Source organism: Anthonomus grandis, chromosome 15 (genome assembly GCF_022605725.1).
Source record: "Anthonomus grandis grandis chromosome 15, icAntGran1.3, whole genome shotgun sequence".
NCBI classification, from domain to species: Eukaryota; Metazoa; Arthropoda; class Insecta; order Coleoptera; family Curculionidae; genus Anthonomus; species Anthonomus grandis.
The window spans coordinates 3,608,598-3,628,676 of NC_065560.1; the positions used below are offsets into that span (position 1 = coordinate 3,608,598).

Genomic DNA, 20,079 nt, shown 5'->3' on the forward strand with positions numbered 1-20,079 from the left:
AGCCCACTTAACGGAGTGTACGCATGAAATCTGGAGATTTACGTAAAGATTAAATTGCATCGATAACGTAAAGGTCTCTTTTACCCTATTCGCGTTCGATTTTTGAAATACAGCGGGACAAATTTGGTTATTTGCTTGGGTCAATTTTTGTGTTCAATGTACATAGCCTTAATCTACTCTAAATATCACAGTTAACATTTTTTTTAAAGATTTCCCTAAGGCTTTTTATAGAGATTTAATGTGAAGAAAAACGCATCAACTAATAAAAAGTAAAATTTATATTAAAATTCCTTACAATACATAAAACTTTATACATTTTTACAACTTACATAGCACGGTTATCTTTAGGTATAAAAAGTAAAAAAAAAACCTAAAACATTAATGTTTGACACAATTACAAGACGAATCTCTATAAACTCTCTATAAGATGAAGGGTCAATATGTCTTCAGCTCGACCACCCTAATAGTCAAAGACTATTCTCATTCTACCTTTATTAACAAACATCCTCGGTTTCACTCTTCAACTTAATTGATCCTACTGGAAAATCCTAAAAATCGGTATCCCCTCTGGCATAGGCAGACCGACCGCTATAATGGCTATTAGCAGCATTGTAATAGTTGTTCTTGTGGTTATTCCATTGCTGTCCGTCCCATTGCTGCGATCCCCAGCTACCGTATAGGTTTGCCGTGCTGTTATCGTAAAGGGACCCACCGTTATGTCTCTGAAACGGGTTTGAGTTGTGTTATACTGCTAACAAATATTAATCAATAAATAATTTGCTTGTTAGGTTATAATGTCAATGTTACTGTGCCTTGGAGACATCGGAAGTAGGTATCTTTTTGATGTCACAAAATAGTGGTGTCACAAACTGACTATCAGCCATACTCAATATACTAGGCATACAAGTCACTATTATAGAGATGAAACAGGAGCGCACCCAAAGCATATCTCTCTAAGTTTTTCAACAAAATACACATTCGTTGTTATAAAAATGTAAGTAGGAAAAAGTTAAATAAAGTGGGTGAACAATAATAAGACTAAACAAGAAAACCGAGAAAGCTAAAACCTAGTTTTGAAGACATGAGAAAACTGGAAACAAGGAGGCGTAGAGTAACTATTTTCATGATCTAGTTTATGTCTAATCTCATAAATAGTTTTATACTTCCAGGCACTCCAGGGTTCAACTGCCTGGAAGAAATCCAAAATTTCATTAACCCATAATTCAAAAATGATTAAAAAAGAACACACATTTAAACTAAGTGGGATTTAATGGAACCCAAAAATTATAGGAATCAAGTTTTTCTTCCAGGCACTCCTGGCTTTAGGTGCCCGGAAGCACTCAAGAATTACCTCAACTACTGAAAAAGGAATTTCATGTATTATCCAAAAAATGGTTGCAATAAAAAAATTAATAGGAAAAAGATAAATAAAGTATGAGAACATTAAGAAAGGTAAACAAGAAAACCGAGAAAGCTAAAAAATACTATTTAAAACAGTGATAAAACTGGGAAAAAAGAGACGTAAAGTAACTATTTTCATGATTTAGTATATGGTTAACCTCAAAAATTCCTTTATTCTTCCAGGTACTCCAGGGTTTCAATGCCTGGCAGAAATCAAACATTTCCTTTAATCCATAATTCAAATATGATTAAAAAAAGGAAACCCATTTTTCCAAAGCCACAAGTGAGATTTAGTGACGAAAATAACCTCAAAAGTTCATAGAAATCAAGTTTTTCTTCCAGGCACTCCTGGCTTCAGATGCCTGGAAGAATTCAAGAATTACCTTAACTGCTAAAAAAGGATTTTAATTTATAATAAAAATAATAAATAATGTGTAAAAACAATAACACAATTAAAGAAGAAAACCGAGAAATCTGAAAAAAAATTGTAAACAGTGATAAAGTTAGATTGACTATTTTTATGATACAGTATATCTAATCTCAAAAATACTTTTATTTTTCCAGGCACTCCAGGGTTCAACTGCCTGGAAGAAATCCAAAATTCCATCAACTCATAATTCAAAAAAGACAAAATACATAGAAGCAGATTTTATTCAAGGAAAAATACCCCAAAAATTCATAGGAATCAAATTTTTCTTAAGGACCCTCCAAGTACTTCTGGCTTCAACTGCCTGGAAGAACCCAAGTATTAAATACCAGCTGCTTTAAAAGTATTTTCACGTATTATTCAAAAAATGTTGTAATAAAAATTTTATTAAGAAAAAGATAGATAAAGTTTAAAAATAATGAAACTGAAGAAGAAAAACGAGAAACCTAAAAATTATTCTTGAAAACAGTGACAAAACTGTAAAAAAGGAGACGTAGAGTGATTATTATCGTGATCTAATTTATATGTAGGCTTAAAAATTATTTTATTTTTCCAGGCACTCCAGGGTTTCGATGCCTGAAAGAAATCAGGTTTTTCTTCCAGACACTTCTGACTTTAGGTGCCTGGAAGCACCCAAGAATTACCTCAACTACTAAAAAAGGAATTTCATGTATTATCCAAAAATCGTAATAAAAAAATTATTAAATAAAGTGCGAAAACATTAAAAAAGTTAACCAAGAAAACCGAGAAAGCTAAAAAATACTATTTAAAACAGTAATAAAACTGGAAAAAGGGGGGCGTAAAGTAACTATTTTTATGATTTAGTATATGGTTAACCTCAAAAATTCCTTTATTCTATCAGGTACTCCAGGGTTTCAATGCCTGAAAGAAATCAAATATTCCATTAACCCATAATTTAAATATGACTAAAAAGGAAACCCATTTAAATTAAGTGGGATTTAGTGAAGAAAATAACCTCAAAAGTTCATAGAAAACAAGTTTTTCTTCCAGGCACTCCTGGCTTCAGATGCCTGGAAGAATTCAAGAATTACCTTAACTGCTGAAAAAGGATTTTAATTTATAAGAAAAATAATAAATAATGTGTAAAAACAATAACACAATTAAAGAAGAAAACCGAGAAATCTGAAAAAAAATTGTAAACAGTGATAAAGTTAGATTGACTATTTTTATGATACAGTATATCTAATCTCAAAAATACTTTTATTTTCCCAGGCACTCCAGGGCTCAACTGCCTGGAAGAAATCCAAAATTTCATCAACTCATAATTCTAAAAAGACAAAATAAATAGAAGCGGAATTTATTGAATTGAAGGAAAAATACCCCAAGAATTCATAGGAATCAATTTTTCTTAAAGGCCCTTCAAGTACTTCTGGCTTCAACTGCCTGGAAGAACCCAAGTATTAAATACCAGCTGCCTTAAAAGTATTTTCATGTATTATCCAAAAAAGGTTGTAATAAAAAAATTATAGGAAAAAGATAAATAAAGTGTGAAAACAATAAAAAAAAATTAAACAAGAAAACCGAGAAAGGTAACAAATACTGTTTAAAACAGTGGTAAAACTGGACAAAAAGAGACGTAAAGTTACTATTTTCATGATTTAATATTTGGTTAACCTCAAAAATTCCTTTATTCTTCCAGGGTTCCAATGCCTGAAAGAAATCATAATTTCATTAACCCATAATTCTAATATGACTAAAAAAGAAGCCAATTAAAATTCTGTGGGATTTAGTGAAGAAAATAACCCAAAAAAATTCATAGAAATAAAATTTTTTTAAAGGCCCTCCAAGTACTTCTGGCTTCAACTGCCTGGAAGAACCCAAGTATTAAATACCAGCTGCTTTAAAAGTATTATTCAAAAAATTATGTAATAAAAATTTTAATAAGAAAAAGATAGACACAGTTTATTAACAATAATGAAACTGAAGAAGAAAAACGAGAAACCTAAAAATTATTCTTGAAAAGAGCGACAAAACTGTAAAAAAGGAGACGTAGAGTGACTATTATTAAAATCTAATGTATATCTAGTCTTAAAAATTCATTTATTCTTCCAGGCACTCCAGGGTTCCAATTCCTGGAAGAAATTGGGTTTTTCTTCCAGGCATTTCTGGCTTTAGGTGCCTGGAAGCACCCAAGAATTACCTCAACTACTGAAAAAGGAATTTCATGTATTATCCAAAAATGGTTGTAATAAAAAATTATAGGAAAAAAAATTTAAATAAAGTGCGAAACATTTAAAAAGTTAAACAAGAAAACCGAGAAAGATCAAAAATACTGTTTAAAACAGTGATAAAACTGGGAAAAAAGAGACGTAAAGTAACTATTTTCATGATTTAGTATATGGTTAACCTCAAAAATTCCTTTATTCTTCGAGGTACTCCAGGGTTTCAATGCCTGGCAGAAATCACATTTCCTTTAATCCATTATTCAAATATGATTAAAAAAGGGAAACCCATTTTTCTAAAGCTACAAGTGGGATTTAGTGACGAAAATAACCTCAAAAGTTCATAGAAATCAAGTTTTTCTTCCAAGCATTCCTGGCTTCAGATGCCTAGAAGAATTCAAGAATTACCTTAACTGCTGAAAAAGGATTTTAATTTATAAGAAAAATAATAAATAATGTGTAAAAACAATAACACAATTAAAGAAGAAAACCGAGAAATCTGAAAAAAAATTGTAAACAGTGATAAAGTTAGATTGACTATTTTTATGATACAGTATATCTAATCTCAAAAATACTTTTATTTTCCCAGGCACTCCAGGGTTCAACTGCCTGGAAGAAGTCCAAAATTCCATCAACTCATTATTCAAAAAAGACAAAATAAATAGAAGCGGAATTTATTGAATTGAAGGAAAAATACCCCAAGAATTCATAGGAATCAATTTTTCTTAAAGGCCCTTGAAGTACTTCTGGCTTCAACTGCCTGGAAGAACCCAAGTATTAAATACCAGCTGCCTTAAAAGTATTTTCATGTATTATCCAAAAATGGTTGAATAAAAAAATTAATAGGAAAAAGATAAGTAAAGTGTGAAAACAATAAAAAAATTAAACAAGAAAACCGAGAAAGGTAACAAATACTGTTTAAAACAATGATAAAACTGGAAAAAAAGAGACGTAAAGTAACTACTTTCATGATTTAATATTTGGTTAACCTCAAAAATTCCTTTATTCTTCCGGGGTTCCAATGCCTGAAAGAAGTCATAATTTCATTAACCCATAATTCTAATATGACTAAAAAAGAAGCCAATTAAAATTCTGTGGGATTTAGTGAAGAAAATAACCCAAAAAAATTCATAGAAATCAAATTTTTTTAAAGGCCCTCCAAGTACTTCTGGCTTCAACTGCCTGGAAGAACCCAAGTATTAAATACCAGCTGCTTTAAAAGTATTATTCAAAAAATTATGTAATAAAAATTTTAATAAGAAAAAGATAGACACAGTTTATTAACAATAATGAAACTGAAGAAGAAAAACGAGAAACCTAAAAATTATTCTTGAAAAGAGCGACAAAACTGTAAAAAAGGAGACGTAGAGTGACTATTATTAAAATCTAATGTATATCTGGTCTTAAAAATTCATTTATTCTTCCAGAAACTCCAGGGTTCCAATGCCTGGAAGAAATTGGGTTTTTCTTCCAGGCACTTCTGGCTTCAGGTGCCTGGAAGCACCCAAGAATTACCTCAACTACTGAAAAAGGAATTTCAAGAATTATCCAAAAATGGTTGTAATAAAAAATTATAGGAAAAAAAATTTAAATAAAGTGCGAAACATTTAAAAAGTTAAACAAGAAAACCGAGAAAGATAAAAAATACTGTTTAAAACAGTGATAAAACTGGAAAAAAAGAGACGTAAAGTAACTATTTTCACGATTTAATATTTGGTTAACCTGAAAAATTTCATTATTCTTCCAGGGTTCCAATGCCTGAAAGAAATCATCATTTCATTAACCCATAGTTCTAATATGACCAAAAAAGAAGCCAATTTAAATTAAGTGAGATTTAGTGAAGAAAATAACCTCAAAAGTTCATAGAAATCAAGTTTTCTCCTGGCTTCAGATGCCTGGAAGAATTCAAGAATTATCTCAACTGCTGAAAAAGGATTTTCATACAGTATCCAAAAATTGTTGTAAAAAAAGTAGGAAAAAGGCAAATAAAGTTTAAGAGCTATAACAAAATTTAAAAAAGGCATAAGGCAACTATTTCCACGATTTAGTATCGACTTTTAAGCAAGTCATTTAACAGCTCTTCTACTAAAATCCAGAGAGGTTAATTAAACCTATCAAAGGCTTTAATAAAGTCGGTATATATAGGAACTCATTTTTAGGTAATTTTTTTCAAGCAATTCAATGGTAACATTGAAATTTTCGAAAGCCAGATAACATTCTTTAAAAAAAAAACTCCAAAATTAAAATTGGTTGCATATATTAACCGAGAATGATCCTGATAAAGCTATTGTTTACTTTTTCATAGGATTAAAGATATTATTGGGACAGTTTAACTATATATTATAAAACTCTGGAAACTAAGTCTTTTTAATAAAAAATGATGCAAACTGGAAGAGACAACTTGTAAAAAATCAAAAAAGTTTTATTAATTCTTTAATGATCTTATTACAAATAATATAAAAATCGCTAATAATTTAAACAGATTTTTTGGCTCAATTGGAGGCAAGTTAGAAGAAGATCGCTTAACAGCAGCAATAATTTCCATAAATTTGTAATAAAAAGTATTTAATTCCTATAATTAACCTTATTTTTTTCATTGGATTCATACCTAAAAATCTTTGAGAATTCTGTACTAATACCAGCGTTTAAAGGGGGATATATAATAATTATAAGCCAGTAAGAAATTGTTGAGTTTCTTACTAAAAATAATGTCGCAATTTACACTTAAGATTGGTTCTAGCATTGAGAATGCACGAGGTTCTAAACTTTCTAATAGAAAGTATTTATAAGAACCTTAAAATACTTACTGTTTTTCTAGATTTATCTAAGGGCCTTCGATACTGATAGATTTAAAAGAATTGACTTTAGAGGTAAAGTTATAAATCTTTTTAATCGTATAAGAACCAAAGTTAAAGGTCTTTAACAGTTTATCACAGGTAGGTGATTTCTTCGCTTTGTCAATTAACATGGTTTTTTTTCCAGGTAATTTTGCTCAAGTAATTCAATGGTAAACTGGATGTTACCAATAAATTTCAAAGATTTCTCAAAAATCATAATAATACGCTAATTTTTACAAATATTTTCAATGGTAAAGTCTGTTTTTTGCATCCACTTAGAATAACTCTTTAAATAATTAAAGCTTGCTTGAATTCAGCTACTATATAACAATCGTTCATCCTTCTTTACCAAGTAAAGAAAGAGATACAAATACACTTAACGTATACGGTCCATTTAAATGGAAATCGGCATCAGATACGCACTCCTTATCGATTTTACAGCGGTTTGAATCGCGTTTAATGCTGCCTCAAATGCAGGTCAAACTCTTTCCCGGATATCTTACGGGAACAGTTGCAATCAATAATAATTACCTTTTTGTAAGGTTTCTCTTCGAAATGCGGCGGGTCACTCCAGACATCGTCCATATTATAAAAGTCGTCACTGTTGTAGTTATCGTATCCACCCATATGGCTTTTGTTCAAGTCATTTAACATATCTTCAGTCAACGGAGTGGGATTTTTCTTGGAGTTTCTATGTCTGTTTATAAGCTAAAAAAAAATGGATAACATATAATACACTGGATCCAAACGAATTAATAACTTACCACGGTGACACCAAAAATAATAACAAACAGCAAAGATGCCAACCCTATCACTATAACGGCGATGGCCCATTGTGGTAGCAAAACGTCTTCGTTATTTACACCGTCGACTGGATAGTAACCGGACTTGGGTCTGACTGCAAAGCAAGAGAATTGTAAAAAAAAACATCATAAAACTAACGCGATTTACTCACCTATAAACTCCGTATATTTAGGATCCAACTGGAACTGTCCCAAAGTGAACTTTTCAGCCTTGGTTTCGTTCAAAGACTTCCCTTCCCTGTTTTGCACCGAAATATTACCCAAGGTTTCGTGGAAGTACCTCTTAATCTCTTGGGTGTTTATTTTTCGTGGCAGTTGGTCAAATTCGACCACGTAGTCTACCAAGATACTTCCCTCACTACAAAAACAGTAACAATATAATTTAATAAATTGAGCATCTGCATACATTTCAAATGGGTCAAGAAATGAATAGTAAATCCTATTCCTTCTATCTGCCAGAGCCAATCTCTTCCAATGCATCGACGACGTTTCTTTGCATAAGATTGTTTAATATTGCCTTTTGATTGTTGTTTTTTTTTTAATAAACAACAAAAAAACACTACGAAAATACTTAGCCAATTCACACAAATTAAAAAAAAAGACAAGTGGCAAAATCAAATTGAATTGAAGTATTTCCCATTCGTGCTTAGGAGTAAATAAAAATGATTGCGACCTTACCTAAATGCATCAATCCGTATTTTCTTGTACCACTGCTTAAGTATAGGTGAGCTGCTATAAATATTCTCGAGCTAAAAAATCATCAATTTTCAGTAAACTAACTGGACTTTCATACGATCTTTACCTCTGTGCGTACGCTATTCTCAAGTAACTGGTACTCTTTGGTATTACGGTCCAGCAGCTCCGGTACCCATTGGGCTTTACTACCGACCAGTTTGATCGTTCCTTCTAAGTCACAGTCCGCATCGCATATACCGGGAGTTGTAGGTCTAGGAGTGGTGGTAGTTGTCGTAGTGGTAGTAGTTGTCGAAGTTGTCTCGATATGCTCTGCTTCAGTAGAAGTGCTTCTTGCGGCAGCCCTGGCGGCCTCGAGTAACTTCTCGATTGAGATCGGTGTTGTAGAAGGGGTTGGCCAGCCAGTGAACTCGGTAGTGGCCCTAATAAAAAAATCATTGTAAAGAACATTCCAGGTTGGTAAAAGACGTACTACCTCGAGGGCCATCCTTTATGTATGGTAGGTACAGTGGGTTTATTCATCATGTCTTCGTTTGCTCGAGCAGTAGTCAAACGTGAAGACTTTCTGGCACCACCGCCAGGTCTGCTTGGGAATATGAGTTTCACTGCTTTGGAGGTTGTTGATGATGATGGTTCACTAGAATTAGTAGATGTTAGTAAGGAATTATGAGGCAATGAGCATTTGATTGGAAATAATTAAAGGAGAGCTCTGAGCATATTATCCAATGTTTTAATGCTTCTAATTCGGAACTGTTCTTGGAAAGTTTGCTATTGATATTGGGTCAAAAAAAATTATCTAAGATATCAGTTTGATATAAGTTAAAGAATGTTTTTATTGATTACTTCCAGGCAGTTGAGTGAATTAGTAATGTTGCATCTTTTGTTAAGGAACTTAATTTGAACCATCAAACACAAAAAAAAGGATTGTAGCTATTTCTAGTTCGGCTGCCTGGAAGAATAGTTTAATTTCCTAATCCTGGATCCTTACCTAAGCTCAGGACTAGCTGTAGTCGAAACTGGACTAACAGTATCATCGGCATTTTTATTGCTTTCTCTCGGCTTGTATCCAGGAGGCAACAATCCTGCCGGTATACTTTGGCTGACAGTCTCTAGACGTACCGACGATTGGGTTGTAACTTAAAACAGTTCATTGTTCATAACATTCAACCAAGTTTATATGTAAACTTACCCTTTGGTTTGCTAAATCCTTTGTATCCAGGAGGCAATAGAGCACTAATATCTTCGACGGGTTTCGCTTTTGATAATAGACCTCCAACAGACTTTCCAGTGGTAATTTCGGAGCTATTATCACTTTCACTTTTTCCTTTTGATGCGGATGAATCTGTTTGAGGCAGCTTATATCCAGGGGGAAGTAAAGAACTTATATCTGTAATAGGCTTGATTTTGGGCACAATATCTTTTTCTTCTTTGACGAGTGGCTTGTATCCAGGTGGTAATAGTGCGCTAATATCATCCAGTTTAGTCTTGCCTTCGGCGTTTTCTTCTTTGAGTGGTTTGTATCCGGGCGGTAGAAGAGCGCTTATGTCATCAATGGGTTTTGCTTTCGAGAAAATCGAATTTGATGTTTTTTCCAGTGTAGGTTCTGAAAGAATTTTAATTATTAAAGTTCTCCTTAAGTGTCTCAATGATTTTATTCACACCTGAAGTGCTTGGAGGTGGTTTATATCCAGGTGGTAGAAAAGCACTTATGTCCACCGGTTTCGATTTTTCCAAAATGTTATTTAAGTTGCCTGAAAAGGTCATTAATTAACCAAAGGATCCTGAATGATCTGCAATAAACATACTCTTTAAGGTGGGTCTAGAAGTTGTGGATGTAACTCCCTTTTTCTTGGCCCCACTGGTTTTATTCTTCTCCCTATTTGACAATCTGTTAGAGGCATCGAAAGATTTAATTTTAACTTGCGGATATTTTTTCGTGGATACGACCGTCTGTGGCGTGGTGGTTTCCATTATTGTTGAAGGGCTTTCCTTGATTACGGCTATATTATCATTATTATATCCACCTGAACATTGAGAGGAATTAGACAAAAAAAATTAGCACCATCTTAACTTACCTGAGAGTAATCCACTAGACAAATCAGACTGGACCCTGTCCAACTTATCAATGAGGCTCTCCGTTGATGTCTTCACTTTTTGCACTGGACTCATTGGCGTAGTCAGTCTGTTATTATTATCGTCATATTCTAAAGGTTTTTCAGTATTGACTTCATTCAGCAACTTTTTCTCTACACTTTGATTCACTTCTGAGGACGGAATGAAATGCGCTCCAGAAATACTTCTACTGGTCTGAACCTATTAACGCAAAAAATTGAAATGGCACTCCACACTTCAACTGAAACTTACTGATGCTATAACGATCCAAGAGTCTGTAGAGTTTTCATGTGTAGACTCCGTGGTAGAAGCAACGGTTCTTTCGGGAGAGATAATGGTGTTATTGACGATAGTTTTACTGGTTACCACCGATACAACTAGCTGTGGAAAATGTTGTTCATCTTCTGATTGTTTCTGAGGTGGTGCTACTGGAGGGGAGCCCAGTCTGTTCGATGTTGACGGTTCTTGTGTGGTGGTATCCAGCGAATCCACGTCAACGAACTCATCGAAATTGTCGTCTTTACTCGTTTTCGTCGTTCGCATTGTAAGAACTTCATAGGTCTCGTTGTTGTTCTCTTCCTCATCTTCTTCCTCGTAATCCTAAGAAATGATAACAATTTATTCAGTATCAACTATCGTCATAGCCGCTTAACTTACCTCTTCGGGATTATCTTCGTACTCATCATATTCTTCTTCTAAATCTTCGTCTACGTCATTGTCCTCACTTTGAGTGGACTCTCCTAGTTTGCTATCGTCATTTTTTTCTTCAAAGTCTTGGTCCCTTCCTCTTCTTTGGTTATCAACATTCTCGGCACTCTCTCTCTTAGTAAAATGTGTATCCACTTGATTAGTGTGGCCATCTTTTGCCCAAGTACTCTTATGATGATTTGAAAGCACTATGCTCGAATCTAATTTATTACTTTGGGCATTGTTATTGGCTTTAATAGGCTTCGGATAATAATCCTGCTGCTGGTGTACCAAAGGTGCGTAATGAGGTTTATACGTAGACGGTTTCACGTACTCGTCAGATAATTTAAAAGGACCAGGGACACTCGGTCGGAACCGTCCTTCTTGTAGAAAAGACTGTTGTTGGTACTGGGGTAAAGTTTGTTGCAAATGCGACGGTAAATCTGACGTTTCTAAGTCTTTCGTCGAAAAGTAGCCTCCGGGGAAAAATGAATTGCCTTGTTGAAACGAGAGGGACTGAGGATTTAGGGTTTTCTGTTGATCGGCATAGAAGTTATCGGGGTCTGATGGAAAGTACTTCTGTCCTAGAAGAAAATTAATATATTAATTCTAAATAATGAGGAACTATGACTTGTAGCAAATATCATTTGCTTCTCTCCCCTTTTAATGGATCTTCTATATTCTAAGTATTTGCATCAGGACCTCAAGTGAATAGCAAAGGACAATACTGTTTATATTAGAAATTATGACTCTTGCTTGAATTTTGAAGATCTCCGGTTTATTGTCTCTTTACTTTGGAGCATATTACTTCTAATTCAATCCTTGAATTTATTTTGTGATGTTAAGTCTTCCTTCAGGTATCAAAAGTAATAAAGATATTATGGTGATAACAGGGATTCAGGAAACACTTGAGTATATTCGAAAACATCATCAGAACTTTTGAATCTACTAAAAATGGCAATAGCGGTGTTCATTGACTTGATTAAGGCCTTTGACATGGTCGGTCTTCAGGTAATATAGGAAAACTATGATTCCCTCAAGTTCGTATCAAAATTTTGAAAAATACGTACCATATTAAACCAACCTCTTTGCCTAATTCATTAATTCTTACAAAACTTTTACTTCCAATTCAACATTGATCAATCCTTGAATTTATTTTGTGATGGTAAGTTTTCCTTCGGGTATCAAAAGTAATAAAAATATTATGGTGATATTATGGTGAACTTTTGAATCTGTTAAAAATGGCAATAGCGGTGTTCATTGATTTGATTAAGGCCTTTGACATGGTCGGTCTTCAGGTAATATAGCAAAATCATGATTTCTTGAAGCTCGTATTGAAATTTTGAAAAGTACGTACAATATTAACAACCTCCATGCCTAATTCATTAATTGTTGCTTATTAAGTGAAAGTTTATACTTTGAATATTTGACGACAAGGAAAACCATGTTTTATTTTTCATCCGCTCACTCGAGTTTCTGAGTTTCCTAATTCAGGATGCGTCGTTAGAAACTTCAAAAGAAACGACATTCATATAAAATGGTCTTGTAACGCAAAAAAAATCGTTTTTGGGTAAATACAGTTCAACTGCCTAACATACAAGTTTGTCTTATAAAAATATGTTTCAATGCCAAACACCGAGATCCGGTTTGCTTTAGTTGGGTTGGGTCGGCTTTATACTGGTCTCAACTTAATGTCGTATAAATCCATAATTATACCGAAATAAGAAGCGAATTTAATACCGTAGAACGAAGAACATTAATTGCTTTTCTTAGCGATGATTCATTTATTTTAATGAGACGAGCAAATATTAATTGAATGTAGAGTATCGATTAAAAATAAATCCACTTTACTCATCAAATATCTCAATATCCAATTCCATTCATTAAGAATATCTCTATTAGTTTCTCTAAAGACCTTAAGCTTCTGCTGAAGAAGAAAACTTGCCTGGTATCATAGATCAAAGGTCCACCGGTATCTGAAGGATTTGACATTCACTCCAACGACACCAGGTGCATTTGAAAACGAAATACTTAAATTTTGTGTTTTTTCCAGGCATTACAAAGAGCTCTGGTTTCAACTGCCTAGAATAGACGCAAAATTTCATTCTTCTGGTTAAAAATTCTTATTGATTAATTAATTAATGCAGGTACGTATTAACATGTGTAAAAAACCCATTAATTCTGTAAGTAGTGTTCTGTAGGTAACTTCCATGAAAATCGGTGAAAGAATAGGGAAGATATTAAAGATTTTCTACTCAGACGCACTCACTATTTGGATGCATTTAAAATATTGCCTTTTTACTCTGAAATTTTCTAGTTTTTCAAAAATTTCATATCTACATTTTTTGTTCCAAATTAAAAGTTCTTTTATCAGAGGTAACTTGCATGAAAATCGGTGAAAGATTAGAGAAGATATTAAAGATTTTCCACTCAGACGCACTCACTATATGGATGCATTTACATTATCATTTGTTACCTGTTCAAGGCATTTAAATTGTTTTTCAATTTTATTCCAGGCATTTAAAGTTATTTTAGGATTTTTCCTATTATTTGCAGACTTTTTAAAATTTTCTTGTAGATATTTGAAGGTATTTTATAATTCCTTCATGTCTTTATCTTGATTTCTTATATGCTCCATGCTTTCGAAGTTATTTTTGAACTTATTTCTAGCATTTAGGCGATTTTTTTCTAGGATTTACAACAATTTCTGATAAAGGTATTTTAAAGATTTGGACTGAATTTCAATTTTGTTTCGGATAATTAAAATAACCTATAGATTTTTTGCAACCTATTTAAAGACAATTTGGAATACAAATGCAAGTCTTTTTAAGCAATTTTGCTATTTGATTCTAGATATTGGAAGTCATTTTTAATTTTTTTCCCCAATTTTCAGGCATTAGGGGTTACTTCTCCAGTTAGTTTTATAAAAATATAAAAATGAATTTCTAATGCCCAGCAGATATAAAAAATGCCAATAATCTTAGCTCTAAAAAATTACGCTAAAGCTCGGAAATAAGTAAAGAATAATAAAAGTAACTGTGACTGAAAAACTGATAGAAGGCATTAAAACTTATTTCCATATGCTTAGCAGATATAGAAAATGGCATTAATTGCCTGAAATTAAAAAGATTTGATGAAATTAAAAGGGTTAATTAGGTGGTATACGCATTAAAATTGTAAAATTCACTAATCCAATTTCTGTTGTATTTTCTTAATTATCTTAAGTCTTTTTATGTTTCTGGATACTGTACCACGGACCACACGTGGCTCTTCTTAAACAGATCCTCACTGTATCCAAGCACAGCATAGTTAAATGCTATGGAGTCCTCAAAAATCTCCCTCTATCTTCAAAAAGATATTTAGCATATCTTTCTTGGTTTACAGAGTATTTTCCGAAGCATGTGTCTCAATAAATAGTCTTTCTAGAATGCTTAAGTGGTACATAACTATTAAATATTATTAAAGAAATAACTAATTGTGTTTTGAATGAATTGAATTTTTCAATGAAATCATCCGAGCAAAATATAAACATGTAGTCCAGGCGTGTATGACATCAACTTTAAGTCAAAAGTTTGGAGAATATTTTTAATAAAGCACTTGGACTAATTTCGATAGTCCCGGTGTATAAGATAAGATTGTCCCCTTTTCCTTATTAAGTCAAAATGCTTTCTTTTCTAGATTCTTTTTTTTTTAAATAAAACGCCTGGACTATGACGTTCTCTGTAAAATTTGGAAAATTGTAAACTATATTCCAACACATAAAATATTATATTAAAAATAAATAGCAATAGAAACAAGACAAGAAATTATATATTTAGAGGGTGTTTTAGAATAAAAAGCTAAACTTTAAGGAAGTATCTCCTAAAGGGATGTTTTTTTATTACTAACTTTAATGACCCATAGAAATTTTGTGATAGAATGTGTACTACTATATATAATATTAATCAAATATACTAAATTAAAAGAAATAAAGTTTTTTTATCCTTAAATGGCAAATTTCCAGTTCTATAAAAAGTTTAATAAAATATAAATACAAATAATTAACTTTCTAGGAACTGATCCAGAGCGCCTAAGATTATACTGATAAGGCACTTGAATTTTATTAAAATTTCCAAATCTCGTAGGAATTCTTTAACTTATCTATTTTTTATAATAATAATAATAATAATAATAATAATAAAGACTTTATTTTCACAATTTAGGTTAGATTTCCAAATAATTATATCCGAAACATAATTGTACTATTGTGATAAGAGGCGAAATCCAGATGTAGGAAACCTTTACAAACAGGTTTATCTACCCTGCTCTACTTAACCTTAGTTATCCATAGAACCTTAATTCAAGAGAAAAATATTATAAAACTTAACTAAATATATACTATCAATTATCAATAGGGCATACATTTTAAAACAGCAAATAGTTTTATTAAATTAATTAATTATGATATTAATTATATTCGTCTTATATATAAGTTAAATACCATGGTAAGTATGGGTCGCCTCACCCATGGTACATCGACATTCTATGATTTTAATTTCGGGAAATAAAAAATGACTCTTATATTACGAATGTGTACTTGACGTGTTAATATACCGGAGATGCTGCAACAATTTATAAATTTGACATTGATTTAGCGCAAAGATTCAGAGCGAGGGTATTTGGTTGAGCAACATCAAATCTTCGTCATCCGTGGTCGAATTAATAAAATAAAATGGGCAGTTTATGTGATTTAATAAGACCCAACCCTTGCTGTTTTCTCCTATAACAATTGACATTGAGATTTTATGGATTATAGTATAAAGGGAAGAAGCTAGCACCAAAGTGATCAAAAGTTGCATTTTTCGTATTAAGTAAGATAATGTTTGAAGTTGTGCACGCAAGAGCTTCGTTAGTCCGACCGGTATACAACAAAGATTCTAGAAATAAACCCTCAGGAACATTACTGGCATAATTTTCTAGGGCCTATTAAGTCATTGAATATTGGAGAACCAGATACTTAAAGTTAATTCTTTTGGGCACTAAATTATTTTAACAGAAAAACATTAATTCAAAGAACAGCGGGTTACTAGGTCCTAGAAACTGAATTTATCTTCCAGGAGCTATCAAGTCATTAAACAGTAGAGAACCAGTTACAGTCACATCCAGATTGTTTTTTATTTTTCCCTTTGAGGCGGTACAAAAGCGTCTAGTTTCAACTGCCTGGAATAGACAGAAAATTACTTTAATTGTAAAATATTAACTTCCAGGATAGTAAAGGTACAAGTTCCTGCAAACTGGATCTAATTTCCAAGATCTATTAAGTCACTGAAAATTGAAGAACTAAATACTGAAAGTGATTGTTTCATTATTTTGGGAAGTTCAAGATTCCAACTTCCTGGAAGACACACTGAATTATTTTGACTAAAAACTTTCACTGCTAAATTACTTTGACTGGACAATATTAACTTTATGAATACAAGTCTCTAGAAACTGGATGTATTTTCTAGGAGATTAATTATTAAATTCTAATAAAATGCTTTTTTTTATTTTTATACCTTGGGCATGTAAGTATTATGAGGAATAATGCTGCATTAAAATTGTAATGTTCTAAATAGCAATTAACCAATTTCTGTTGAATTTCTCAGTTTTCTTGAATTAATTAATCATGATTTAATGAATATTGTTTTTAAAAAGGAACTGATTACCACAAGCATTAACGCCACTTTCCGGTTTACACTTATGTATAAACCCACCTATTGTCTGTATTATTTTTTTGTGGTATTATTATAATAATTATGATATGCTTGATATAACTTATGTTATATCTTGTATACAAGTTAAATACGCTCAATAGAATTGCCTTACAAGTTTCATTTTTGTCCAATAAATCACCAACACATGTCACCACCTTTTTGGAATGACTCTAATGCAATAATTTATAAAGTCCAGTTCAGAGATCAATTAGAATCTTTGATGTGCCGCGAATATAGCCCGTGTGCCGGTGTTGCTTGTATTGTCATGTTTAAATCTAAATTTTATGTGGAAAGGGTCATAAAGTAATATTCTAAGCGATATTTAATCATTCCATTAAATAGATAAATGTTTCGAATTTTTTTTTTAATTTCTATATTTAATTCGTAAAATTTGACTACAGACGCCCACGTACTAGCGTGAACACCCAAGCGTGAAAAGTTGCACAGGTCCGGCTTTAAAATGTTATTATTTGTGATTTTTGGGTTTAGTTTTATATAGTTAGAAATTCAGGATAGTTGATTGCAAGAGAATATTTAATTTAATAATAAGATTTAGGTACAGGGCTGTTTATAATAAGTGATGAAAGAATAGGTGGTTCAAATTACATATGTGTATTTTTTTGGGTATTGAGATTTATTTTTATTTGGTGGTTTTTATATGATCTGAATTGAATTGACGAAACAGTGGACTGCCAAGGCAGTTGTGCATATAGGTCTCCTGATGGACCCGTCATGCCTCACCGGGGGTTACCAGAGCTCAACGGCCTTAGAGAAACTGATAAGGCTCTTTGGTCTGAAGGACTTAAAGTCACTCGGTACACTGAAAGTGTTACCCAAGTATTTGAACCTGGCGCGCGTGAGTGCTGGGCACTCCCCGACTACATGGTCAACGGTTTCATCCTCCTCACAGCACCATCGGCATTCCGGGTTGTCCGCAATACCGAGATAGTATGGAGATGGCTTCTTAAGTGCCAGTGACCGGTTAAAAGACCTGTCACTAAATTTCGCGCCTTTTTAGGCGTAGTAGATTTTTGGTGAGACAGGCAGAGGGCCCACCTATAGGGGACTCAGTCCATCTTCGGTGGGTCCACTTGTCCAGCAGACCCTTTATTGACGCGACCGCAACGCTTTTGGCGGTACCAACTATGGGTTCCGGCCCCATTGGCACATTCGCGGATCCCAGTTTGGCAAGAGAGTCCGCTTCCTCATTACCTGCATGGCCTGCGTGGCCAGGTATCCAGAAGAGCTGGACCCTGCAGCGAACCTGCACCAGTTTTTTCAGGACTTTTATGCACTCTAGTACAAGCTTGGAGCTTACCTTTGCGGCCGTGATAGCCTTAATGGCAGCTCTGCTGTCCGAGCATATTGATACGACTGTATTGCGGTGTCCGCAGCTTAGGATTTTCTGTCTGCATTTTAATACAGCGAATACTTCGGCCTGGAAGACAGTGGCATGCTTCCCCAGCGAGTATGCCTGTATCTACTGCTATGTGGGATTGCACCACAAAGCCCTGATCCAGCATGGTGGTTATTATTAACAAGGATTTTGGCTGCCACATTCAATGTCCTTTATTATTGTTTTTTTTTTAATTTATATATATATATATATATATATTATTATAATAACTTACGAAAACCCTATTTACATATTTAGTACTAACAATTTTGATAAAAAGTAATTATGAAAAAGTGGACGTATATTTTTTTAAATAAACTTTTACATTGAAAACCATCTAGCTGTCTATATCTTATGCGTGTAAAAGACACAAGTTTTACTTATCAAAAAAGCACACTGAACGTAATATGTATTAATTTGTTTGCCTCATATTTAGTTATTGTGCATAATAGGAGTGATTAGATGAGAATTAACAAAACTAAAAATCGTATACAAAACAGTAAATTTTAAGTATACTGGATCCTAAAATTACAGTGAGGCTAATACAATTTTGAAGAAAAATTTTCAATTTTTCGATTTGACATTTTGACTTTACGAAAGAATTCAGAGCGAATTCAGGTATTTGATTAAGCAATATCAAACGTTCATCATACATGGTCGAGTAACAAAAGAAAATAGGAATTTTGTGATTTAACGAGACCCAAACCTTTTTTAGTGAGTTTTGAAATGTCATCCCTGTTACCTCCCATAATTGACGTAATACTGTTAACTCTGCATTTGATTTTATGAGTAAATCGTTGCGAAAAATGCATAGTATTGGAGCAAAGCTTGTTCTCTTTCTCCCTTTTTTTTAATATGCCCTTGTATCGTTGACCCATACAACAACATCCCTTATATTTTTTCTGATACAATTCCTATATACTGGTCCGGAAACAGTAAAAAAAATGATACAGAGAGGTGCGTGTGAGTTTTACAACATTCACTCCTAATATGTTATATGACTCAGCTCGTTTTTTTCTATTTTAAAAATATCCTATTGTTACATAAAGACTGAAGTGTATACACACCTTCACCAAAGCTGCAGAAGGTAACGAGAAAGGTCAAAGTATGCAAATAAACGGCCATTTTCGCGCATTTCGGATCCGAATGTTTAAAAAACGCGACGGATATCGCACGCACCCTGTACACTGGCACACATTGTGGTTTTATGACAACCCAAATTAAAAAAAAAAAAAAAAACTTTATAACGTTATATGTTACGTGAAACCAATAATATTAAGCCGAATTAATTTTTACTTTCACTCCGAAAAATGCACAACGTACAAGGTTGAATGGAACGCGTAACGGTACCAGTAAGTACTGTCTTGCTCGAGTCGCGATCGTACTGAAGCAAAAGGTTATAGTCGCTCAAGAAGTGCGAAAGAACCCGAGGACTGCCTAATAAATTCAGTGGGGAGAGACGTATTATACACGTTATAAGATTAAAATAGAACAAAGTCGAATAACATGGATGAATGGTTTTTGAAAATTGGCTGTTTAATTTAGAAAAAAAAAATAGGTTTCTCTTTTGTCATTGCTACTGATGAAGTTTCTTCGTTGCAGTTGAATTAAGGTGAATATTCTTCCACTTTCCTCAATACAACAAAGTCTTGCTAATTTGCGCACTCATGACCTTGTTGGGCCAGACCGGTATACAAAAGTAAGCTCGTAAATTCAGAAAACAGCCTCTAAATCTCTTATATTCAGTGGACTATTGTCTTAATAAATGCCAAATTATAAAGAAGTTTAAACTTGTAAGATTAAGCAAA

At 33.1% G+C, this 20,079-nt stretch overlaps 1 protein-coding gene across 1 annotated transcript; it reads right to left on the reverse strand.

Moving 5' to 3' along the window:
• Positions 1-260: 260 nt before the first annotated feature.
• LOC126745084 (probable serine/threonine-protein kinase nek3) lies at positions 261-19,629 on the reverse strand. The gene is made up of 15 exons (XM_050452777.1): positions 19,339-19,629; positions 11,114-11,727; positions 10,709-11,056; positions 10,420-10,657; positions 10,150-10,368; positions 10,006-10,095; positions 9,534-9,947; positions 9,333-9,480; positions 8,820-8,981; positions 8,454-8,766; positions 8,330-8,400; positions 7,804-8,009; positions 7,613-7,746; positions 7,380-7,556; positions 261-722 (listed from the first exon to the last, which is right to left on the reverse strand). The coding sequence occupies exons 1-15, from the start codon at positions 19,394-19,396 to the stop codon at positions 549-551; spliced, it is 3,366 nt and encodes a 1,121-aa protein (XP_050308734.1). The 5' UTR covers positions 19,397-19,629; the 3' UTR covers positions 261-548.
• Positions 19,630-20,079: the final 450 nt, after the last annotated feature.

Bases quoted from the DNA above. Each gene is read 5' to 3' on its own strand.
- LOC126745084 (XM_050452777.1), bottom strand. From the start codon at position 19,396: ATGGCCGTTTATTTGCATACTTTGACCTTTCTCGTTACCTTCTGCAGC. The intron at 9,948-10,005 runs GTGTGAATAAAA...AAATTCTTTCAG, and splicing joins ACCACCTCCAAGCACTTCAG to AACCTACACTGGAAAAAACA. The intron at 8,767-8,819 runs GTAGTACGTCTT...TTTTTTTATTAG, and splicing joins CATAAAGGATGGCCCTCGAG to GGCCACTACCGAGTTCACTG.